Source organism: Salvelinus sp. IW2-2015, linkage group LG11 (genome assembly GCF_002910315.2).
Source record: "Salvelinus sp. IW2-2015 linkage group LG11, ASM291031v2, whole genome shotgun sequence".
Lineage (NCBI taxonomy): Eukaryota > Metazoa > Chordata > Actinopteri > Salmoniformes > Salmonidae > Salvelinus > Salvelinus sp. IW2-2015.
This window is the reverse complement of record NC_036851.1, coordinates 42,645,832-42,656,763: the sequence shown is the minus strand read 5'-3', so window position 1 is coordinate 42,656,763 and position 10,932 is coordinate 42,645,832. Positions and strand designations below refer to the sequence as shown.

Genomic DNA, 10,932 nt, shown 5'->3' with positions numbered 1-10,932 from the left:
GGTGGATAGCCCGCACTGGGCTAAGCACGCGTACTGGGACCGGTGCGCTCCATCGCATAACACGGTGTCTGACAGTACGAGCCCTCTCACTCCACGTTAGCCTGGGTGGCGCAGGTCTCCTACCTGCCCTCGCCCACTACCTCTTAGCCCCCCCCCAATACATTTTTGGGTGAGCCTCTCGGCTTCCAGCCGCTCTGCCTTGCTTTCGCCTCGTAATACCTCCTCTCCGCTTTCGCTTCTCCAGCTCCCGTTTTGGGCGGCGACACTCTCTGCTCTGCCCAGGGTCTTTTCCGTCTAGGATTTCCTCATGTCCATTCCTCTTTTTCCCCATTGCTGTTGTATTTGCCGTCCTTCTCCACTCGCTTGGTCTTTTATGGTGGGTGTTTCTGTAACGGCTGTCGTAGTCGTTCTCCTCCTCAGACGAGGAGGAGCATGGATCGGACCAAGATGCGGAGTGGTAAGTGTTCATTATTAATGGAAAAACAACAAAACACTAACAAATTACAAAACCAACAAACGTGACTAACCCGAAACAGTCCTGTGTGCCCAAACACTGAAAGGAACAAACACCCACAAAACACAAGTGAAACCCAGGCTGCCTTAGTATGATTCTCAATCAGGGACAACGATTGACAGCTGTCTCTGATTGAGAATCATACCAGGCCGAACACAAAATCCCAACATAGAAAATCAAACCTAGACCAACCCACCCAACTCACGCCCTGACCAACTAAAACATATACATGACAAAGGAAAACAGGTCAGGAACGTGACAGGCAAACTTCGCTATCTAAGGTTACAGTTAAATATAGGTTACAAGTCTAATAACTGTAACCTATAACACAGTTTTAAAATAATTCCCACTTTTTTTAAGATGTTTTTTTATATATAAATGGATGGAATTTAATTTTCAAATTCCATTACTTTGTGGCTAAAGTATTTTGACTGCACATCGGGAAGTGTCTGGAAGGTGTATTCAGTCTGAGTTCTGCGCAACAGACATAATGCATGTGGCCTTTCTTTATTACTTCCCAACGATGCATAGTTAAAAATAAGAAATATAAATAATAAGAAAATAGTAATAAAATACACAAGAAGTTACTGCTGCAAAAGTTTACTTCTCCCTTCTTTCCGAGGAAGGCATATAAATGCGTTCTGGAGACCCGGTAAAACGTCCGAAATCGCCATCTATTTCTAAGGATCAGTCTTAATTTGCTACCAGTTGATTCATTTTTCTCAACAATGAAAATGAAATTCAATGTAATGTAGTAGTAGGTATTACCTGTGTAGACTATATTTACATAGTAGGCCTAATTATGCAGGTACAGTGTATACAATCCATACATTTTACTACAAGGTTAGGCTACAATAACATTTTAAAGATGTTCAAATAAACTCAACTTAACGGGAGGTGTAAACACAAATGATAAAAGTTTACTGTAAAATCCTATGCCTGGAAAAATGGCTTTGGGTTGCACAAACGTCACACAGGTAACAAGAGCATACCGTGCTTTAAAATGCGCAAAAAAAAGGTATGTAGGCTTATTGTCCTTATATTTAACGTATTGTCTTGTTTGATTATATTTGCGTAAAAAAAAAAAATACCACGTTATGTTACTATTTAAATCATGACTAAATTATATATCTATAGAACAATATTATTTATCTTTCCCAATGGGCATACGCACTACACACAGGGCTACGTCGGTGAACATGCACATTTCATGAATTCTGTGAAGTGGCCTGAACATGACTATTGACGTTTACAATAACAACATTTGTAAAATGCAAGTTGTGTCCCTAAAATCATGCCATAAATGATGCATGTCGATAGGACTCTCGTGGGGGACTCATGGGCCTGCACACTTTTGTTCCACTTACACAGGCAATAACTAACCTGATTCAACTAATCAAAGGCTATAGGTGATTAGGTGATTTGTTAAATCAGGAATAGCCTATAGTGCATAGTGCTGGGCTAAAACAGTGGTCCCACTCCCCAAACAGTCCTTTTGCGAACAGGCAGGYGGGATGGAGGCTGCTCTCTCGCGCTTTCAACACAAGGTGGTGTTGTGGTATTTGAAACGACATGAGGAGAACATATTGACGCTCGCGACTGCTTGTGTCATTGCTTTGAAAAATACGAATGATTAGCAACACTTTATATAAAGTGTCCCTTTAGCCCTGTATAAGTTATAGACTTCTACAATATGTGTAATCAGAATATAATTAGGTCTACGTGTGCGTCACTCCAGGTACGCGATCCTACATAAAATATTGATTTAACCAAACTGTCCAAATTCTGTGTCAATTTCTCAATTGATGGTTCTGTTACTGATATTGTATAGTAGGCTAGGTACAACCATAATAAGAAAAAGAAAGTCATGGCATTAGTGCAACTTGTAAAATGTTGAGTGTAAGCCAGTTATAAACGGATTCAAACGAGCGTCAGAGTAGGCCGCCTGCAATAATAATAGGCTGTACAAATTGAGTCTGTTCAATTAATGGCTATAGCTTAACATATACTGGAATATGTATACATTAGAAAATCAATGAAAGTATGCCTAACAGTGATGATGATAATATGAATAGGCCTAGTTATTAACAGTATTATTCTTATATAATTCGTATATGATGTATACATAAGTAGGCCTATACAATAAGGTGCATTGTAAGATAACTAAGTGTGATGGATACATCGCCCTTATAAAGCAAAGCGAGCATAATTTATTTCAGCAATTCTGCTTGTGTTAGGTTTGAATTAGTTATATTGTAGTTTTGGTTGCTATTCGTGACGGTATATTGATACAATGCCGCATATCGCTATATTAATTGTCCCAATTTTTCATTTTCCAATAAGATGGCCCATGCTATAGTGCATGGTCATGCAGTCTACTTTTGTAATGTGCCACTAAGAGGAATGCTCAACTTTGAGCCAATAGGTAAACTGTATTAAATTGAACATCATTTTCTGTTTTTTTCCAGACATAGACATACGTTTCACATTGCCTGTAGATAATAGGCCAGACCTTGAGGCGCTGACACTAGTAGTCAGTCGCTTGAATAAGGGTATAACCTATTGCCCATATTTTGATAAAGATTGGAAATATGAAATTATAGTTTAAGTTTGCAGTTGTCTAAAAAACACTATTTTGCTCAAAACATGTTTGTTTACCCTTTAGTGTGTGCATGCCTACTTTACTGTATTTATACTTGGGATATCGCTTTTCAACAGTAAAAGTTCAAAAATCGCTGAAGGACGACTTTAATGCTTGTAATCGAATGGTTTTACGTTCTCACAAAATTAGGATGCTCATTTGCCTATAGCCTATGCATTTGCCTATGCGTTCATGGCATTACCTGGACAACAATTTCCATACCAAACAGCATACATTCTGAAACATTAGAATGCAAAAAACGTGGCATCTGTGAATATTTTTACCAATATAATATTCATATTACCCACCACGGTGTAGTGATCCTCTTAATAGTCGAAGCATACTCAACAATACACTGTAGGCCTACCTATTTTTGAAAATAAGAAAATAGTCTAATATATCATCATTATTTGAAATACATTCAGATCAGTAAAGGAAGCATCCTAAACGTATCTGCCTCGATACCGTTGAATAACTTCTTATTCATTGTACTTATATATTTATTTTTGTTTATTTTACCACAATACCAGACAGGCACTAAAAGAATTGCCATCCTTCTCCCTTGACAGTGGGATCTGGCGCCTATGAGGGGCAAGAAACGAAATAGTGTTTCTCTCCTCGCTACCCGTTGTGATCCTTTGGAAGACATAGACAAGCGAGTTTTGTTTTATTTTTGGCTCCAGGCAAGATAGAGGGGGAAACGAAAGAAAGACCGTCTTCTTGAAAGAACCGACAGATCCCCTTTGGCTCTTTTGTGTCAAGTTTTTCCCTTTCAGTCGGAGCGTTCATCCGTATGATTCTCAACTTATTGTCATTACTTATTTATTAATTGATGCCTCCTGGGTGAAATAGAGCGAGTGACTCGCCCGAGGCACTTTACAAGCCTATGGCAAAAAAATGTCAGGACAGTGTAGTCCTATAACCTAGCATCTTCGAGCGAATCTCGGGCCAATTCAACTTCACAATAACATAACAGCCATAGCCTATACATCTAGTGTTGTTTATCCGATAAAATTATCGTTTTTTCTTTGCCCACAGAAACGGGTGGCCTTGTTCTCAATAACTTCGTGTGAATGCCGAAGGGGTGAAGGAAAGGAAACACAAGCAGGGAAGAACTGTTACACGTCACCCTCATTGACATTTTAGGAATAAAAGTTCCGCCTTGCCTGCAGCTACAGCCTCGCTGGAGCCGGTGTTCCTCTGCTGCAGATTGCCTTTGTTCATTATGGCAATTATTTTACTCAAATTTAAGCCCTGCCTGAATGGTACGACCGGTCAAAGCCGCCTCTAAACTTTGGAGCGGGCTGCAATTCGCCCACATTAGTTTCCTATTTTTCTAAAAGTCTTCGTGATTGCAGCAATTGACATGGGCATTTATTAGGTTTTGAAAAATCTTCCTTCTCTGTGCCCAATTGAGGAATGACAAGAAGCCTGTATTTATGTGTCGAATGACACACGTCTGTCTGCCTAACACCGTGGTTTATCCATAATGTAGGTGTCACCTGGCTAATTACAGTCGAAAATGACATTCCACCGAATCGTTTACAGGCAATTTAGCCCTAGACTCAATCTCTAATTTACCGGAGTGTTTAAATCCGCACAATTGATGGTTGTAGATGTTGGTCCCCCCCTGTGCTTTTCTGGCGCCAACAAAATCTGGGTGAGATATTTCAAAGCAATGGACAACAGCTGTAGAAATACATTCCGCGTTTTGCTCAGCGAAATGACATTTGACAGGTCTAATTCAAAGCTGTAACACTTACACTGCAATGTTCATGAAACTGCTGCTCTTTCACAATTACAAAAATATGGGTGAAAGACATTATAAACTGGCTACCCCACAGTGGTTACACAGACAAAGCATACATGACATTTGCTTATATTCGGTCTTTGCATAGTCGCCTGTGTGTGCATTTATTTTCAAAGTTCCTGCATTTTTTACTTAAAAAGGCTTAATTTTGGTTTAGGCTACTTTACCACAATGATAGTGGAAATATCAGGCTTAAGTCCTACTTTCGATTGTACGTACAATAAACCATAGCATTCAGAGCACACATTTTTAATAAACCTACGTTTTGTTGATGAAGTTCATGGATAGAAAAATGTAATAACATTTAAGGGTAGACTGGTCTGAAATATAGCCCACTGGGCACAGACGTCAATTCAACGTCATCCACGTTGGTTCCACATTTAAATGACGTGGAAACAATGTTGAGTCAACCAGCGGGAGACTACTTTTCCTCACATTTGCCTGCACGTTAGTTATTTTCCATTTATATAAGTCATTTCCCTGACTGTTAGTTATTTCCCCTGCATATAAGTCATTTCCTTTACATGTAAGTTATTTTCCCTGCATGTTAGTTATTTTTCCCTACATAAATGTAATTTCCCCTGCATGTTAGTTATTTTCCCTACATATAACTAATTTCCCCTGCATTTTAATTATTTCCCATATTACAAATAGTCTTCCAATAGCCTGTAGTTTTCCAACCACTGTCTACACTCATTGAACTCGATATTTTCTGACGTCGAAACCACATCATTATGGTTACTAAATGTTACCTTAAATCAACGACGTGTAAGAAAACCCTGGTGCAATGTTTTAAATACTCAATAACTGCTGGCACGTTCGAGTTTAAATTAGGCCTACATATCATATAGGCTATTCTAGTCATTTGTACTGTCGGTCAACACGAAGAACTGCTCAATGAAAAATAATAAACCATTTATTGTTAATTTATGTCACAAATATATTCAATATAAATGAGGATATTTTTCAAATATACAGTATTTTACAGTACACAAATCCCTTCTGAAGGGAATCATTCAAACAGACAGTGCTGTTATAATATATAAAAAATGGTGTGGTTCTTCTAATTTAACAAAGAGCGTTCATTGACTTTGGATTCAGTAAGCCACTATTCTATGCATTGACAAAAATGCACATGAAAAGTATAGCATCTTAGTCTGTAGTGACAACAGTCCACATTAGTGATGAAAGCCCAACCTACCTTTGGGTCTTATGTGTGTTGGTGCAAAACCCCATGCTGGTGCGTAGAACTTTGGGATGGTCTAACTTTAACTTTTGGGTGGACTCGGGTAGCCAGTAGGAGTTTTAGTGACCCAATAATCAACCGTGGCATCAGACTAATGGCAAAGTAGATGTATATACTTGACATACCGAGGAAAACATAGCACTACTACAAGGCAGTCCTTACTCATGACTATCCAGTCAAAATATGCAACACCAGATAGTATTTTGGCGATGTGGGTCTATGTTGAAGCACTTCATAGTCTACATGGCACAAAATATGTCCTTCCTTCACGTCAGGCGAGGTGATACATGCTGTATCCGACATGAGCTGCATACAGTCCCATGGGAGACACTGGCAGGGAGTGCCTCTGAAAGTGGTGCGACCCTCCATAAGACGAGGGGACGTGCGCACCGAACGGAAAGGAAATCCCGAACGCTGGAGGCAGCATTGGCTTGGCTGCCATTTTCAGTTTTTCCAGTTCTGCCTCCTGGAGCCTCTTGGCTTTGGCTCGTCTGTTCTGAAACCATATTTTCACCTGCGTCTCCGTCAGGTTGAGCGAGTTGGAGAACTCTGCGCGCTCGGCGATGGAGAGGTACTGCTTCTGTCGAAACTTCCTCTCCAAAGCCAGGAGCTGGGACGTGGTGAAAGGGGTCCGGGGCTTTCTGTTGGTCTTGTGCTTTCTCAGTGGACAGGAGGGGGGACTTAGCCTTCCTGCAATAACCAAGACAGAAAACATCGTTAAAACCCATGCTTTCAATGTGACGGAAATGTACAAGTTGTGTTGTTTTGATGTACAGAATTAATAATAAACACTTTATGGAACTGCAGCGTGATTTTAACATAGGAATTCGTTAAAGCAGATACGTTCGAAAATACCAAATTATTATGTGCTTAAACTGCAATGATATAGGCCAAACTAAAATGATCAAACTCAATACAACGTTGCTATAAATCATGCAACACGTTTCACCTAATTGCATCCTGTAAAGCTCTATGGCGTATCACAGTTGATTTTACGCACACATTATGGAAGGATAAATAGAAAGAGAACGCTTACGTGGAGGAGTAGGCGAAAAGCGAGGGCTCTGTATCCAAGAATGTCGGTCTTGACTTTCTGGACTCTCGGGTTTAATCAATGCGTCCTCTTGCATGTTCATAATGTCGCCTACTGAGAACAGCGACCCGATGGCCAGGGAGGGGGCCGAGTTATCCAGTCTCGAAAGCGAGCCCATCCTTGAGCCTAGCGCCAGGGATGACCCCGACATGGATGATCTTTCTGGAGATGTCAAGTCTCTTCTCGGTTTCCTGTCGGCCATCAGAGCCTCGACGCTGAAGGGAAGAATCGCTACTTTGGGCTTTATCCTTTTCTCCTCCGCCACCCTGCTCAAATTGGTCTGCATCGCTCCTGTGCCAACGAGACCCGAACGTGAGGGAATGTCTTCTGTTTTCAAGCCAACGGATAAAGCTGACATGGCAACAGTTGGGGCCATATAGATTCGGCCTTTACTTGGGGGTAAACAATCGAAGAATTTAAAAGTTGAGTCACAGAAATTGCTGGATTGCTCCTATGCTAGTGGCATCCTCATGTTTATCTGAACACTCTGTCGAGCACTGCTATAAGGCAGGCGTAGGGACGCCACCGTCCAATCAGATGTGAGGTGGGTGGGACGAAGCCATTCGATTAGGAAGGAATCTCAGCTAAAACTGATGTGATGCTTGGTTATTTGATTGGCAGGGAAAAGTAAACATTTTAGGCTACATTTTACAACTTAAAGTTAACAAAACTTGTGCAAATACTTAATTTGGAATGGTATAACATAAATTGGGGGGGGAAATACTTTTTCAATACTATAATTTTTCAATACGATCATTTATATTACAATTTAGAATATTCTTAATATTATTGATGTTATTATTATGGCAGTGGTGGTGGTACTCTTATAGTATCGGTGACTGTGGTTATTCCTGCTTGCGCTGTCAGAAAAATGGGCCCATCAGAGGAAGCTATAAGTTTCATGTTATATTGAACTTATTATCAAATCAATATACAGGCTGCTGTAGCCTATATAGGTTTTATACTATTTACTTATCTCATGTCTTGTACGACTTTATTATGCTATTATGTTCAACAATTAAAGTGAAATAGAAACTCTCGAATGTTGGCCAACATTTACTGCCTTCCTTTATGTGATCCGCCTCTTGCAAAGCAATTTTTATTGATGGCTGCAGGGCTCTAATCATATTGAAACACACAGCCCTTCGCAGTCATTTAGGGGTAATTATCAGGCTTGGGGGAGGGATTACTGGGATCTTTCCCTTTGACTACAACCATTAAGGTAAAAAATTATGTGGAGTCAAGGAAGGTGGTGGAGGCAACCGTGGAGCCTATGTTCAATTTAAGCTAAGGCTGTCATTGATTTACCTGTCTACTCTGCGTATACTTGAATAGTCCTATTCTAATAGATACACGTGTATCATGTTTTTTTTTATATAGCGAGATATAGGGCCAACGCTTACTCAGTTGTTTGTTCTCTATTATTTATCTGAAATTGATTAATGACCGTATTTTCCTCATTGACGCACGCACAGTGTCGTGCAGTTATAACTCTATAGAGTAGGCTATTCTTTCTCTTCATTTTCTCTTCACTAAAATGAAGCACAGCTGATGCAATCTCAATTGTGTACGAAAATCACGAATTTAACTATTACTATTTCGTGCAGTCTATTTATCTCTCTGGAAAGCGTCTGCGTCGCTAATTGCTAAGTATAAACAATCTGTCACGATTTGTCAGTCCCTCTAATAGGCAGACAAGTTATGTTGTTTTTAGGCGCCAGCATCGGCATGATCAGAGGGTTTGACTTTAGGGAGACTATTGAAAGTCTTTAACCCGCATCGAGAGCGCAACCCGCCTCCTCCTTGCCCGCCCTAGCCTTGGGACATTACTATTCAGCCTGAAAAATTAGCTTTCTCAGCCGATCGCACGCCATTCCCAACAATTTAGATGGGTCGCTATAGCTAGTGTAATAATAGGCGACTCAGAAGAAAAGGTCAATGCTTCCCAATCCCACTACTTATTTTCAGAGAGCCCCTTGCTGAAAAGGATTCCTAGGAAGCAACGTATCTTGGTTTCCCTACAGTGGTTAGTAGGCCTAACGGGAACATGGTGATTTAGCTCTGAAGCTGTCTCAAGTCCTGAGAGTAAATTCTTGTTTTATCTTGCGTAACTACACCATTCAAAGTGACATGATTTAGGAATGACAGTTGAGGTAGCCTATCAATTATTTCTACTGTTGTTAGGTGTGAATTAGCTGTAATATCTACCATCAACTGTAAATTGTTTCCACTTTTGTTTTGGGATCAATAGGTTATTCATTCCTTATATAACTAATACAATTACACGCAAATGTGTAATTTAGCATTTCCTTCATTCTACATCCGGTGCTCAGGGGGAAATACATCTGCAACTATGTATGTTTTTGGAAACACTTAAGTCCATAACCAAGAATGAGTGGCACTGCGTGTTCACCGCGTGCTCTCTTTGAAGTCTCTGGGATCTCATGTGTTCCACGTCTGTTTGAAGTTGAGTCCCCCGACGAGCGCCTGCTCACGGTTCGCGCGCACTTCTCCATCTTCGAACACGCACTCGTAAAATGGTCCGCGCGAGTAAACACAAATAGGCACACATGATATACATTAACTCCTCTGGTCAAGCGACTGCATCCGTTCGTGACGCTTTAATCGATGTATTTTAACAGGTCTGGGGACACAGAAAGAGAAAGGAGCGACTTTGTATGTTAAATCTCCCCTTGAAGTGCGCCAGAGTGTTATGTAAAGACCTTCTTCCTTGTTTACTTGAGTTTATTTGCGTTGTGAACAGAGGGATAGTGGTGGAGGAAAACAATGTTGGGGGCAATTAGCATCCCAAACACTATGCCCTTTCAAAATAATAATTTGCCAGGGAAAAGAGGATTACCATACCGTTTCATTTAAATTCCAAGGCAACAAATGAGGGCTGAGCTGCGATACAAAACAACTGTAAGCCTCATCTGAGCTTTGTTTAACTTTCTAAACTACTTTTGATTTGGAATCAAGAGGCAAGGAGGCAAGACAAAGTTCCATTGTGGTCCCCTCTGAAAGTTGTCTTAACCCTTTTCATGCAAAGTCTGACAGTTTTGATATAAAATACATMAAATCAATGTTGATGTCAAAAGGCATTTTAGGCAAAATATTTGCACCTGGTGAAAGAAAATGACTTTCATCTGGACATATTCAGGTTTTAAACACAAACACCAAGTTGCTTGTGAACATTATAGATTTATTTTTTTGAATGTTGCTGATGCTTGTGGAACTATTTGGCAGTGGCAGAATATCCTAATATTATGGTGTTATTTTTCGATGCATTTTTATAAAATAATCAATGAGTGCACGTACATTGGATGCATTATAGACACGCTTTATGGACACACCAACCCCACATGAGTTGTCTCACTGACTATCGAACTCTGGCAAACTTTTGTTGTGTCACATTCCCTGATCAGGTCTCTTTAAGAAATCACTGAGCTTAGCACAGAATGGAATGCCCAATTTTGAGTGGCCTGAATTAATTTGATCACCACATTATGATGCACTTCAGAAAGATGAAAGGGACAGCCAACAGCCTCCTCCAAGATCTCCATAATTATAGATAATGTATCCTATTTCAAAGCGGCTAGCTCAGTCAGGCGTAACGAGGCACTTTGCT

General features: G+C 40.2%; 1 protein-coding gene across 1 annotated transcript; it reads right to left on the bottom strand.

Moving 5' to 3' along the window:
- Positions 1–5,868: 5,868 nt before the first annotated feature.
- On the bottom strand, positions 5,869–7,767 carry LOC111970438 (homeobox protein XHOX-7.1-like). The gene is made up of 2 exons (XM_023997165.2): positions 7,248–7,767; positions 5,869–6,901 (listed from the first exon to the last, which is right to left on the bottom strand). The coding sequence occupies exons 1-2, from the start codon at positions 7,678–7,680 to the stop codon at positions 6,483–6,485; spliced, it is 852 nt and encodes a 283-aa protein (XP_023852933.1). The 5' UTR covers positions 7,681–7,767; the 3' UTR covers positions 5,869–6,482.
- Positions 7,768–10,932: the final 3,165 nt, after the last annotated feature.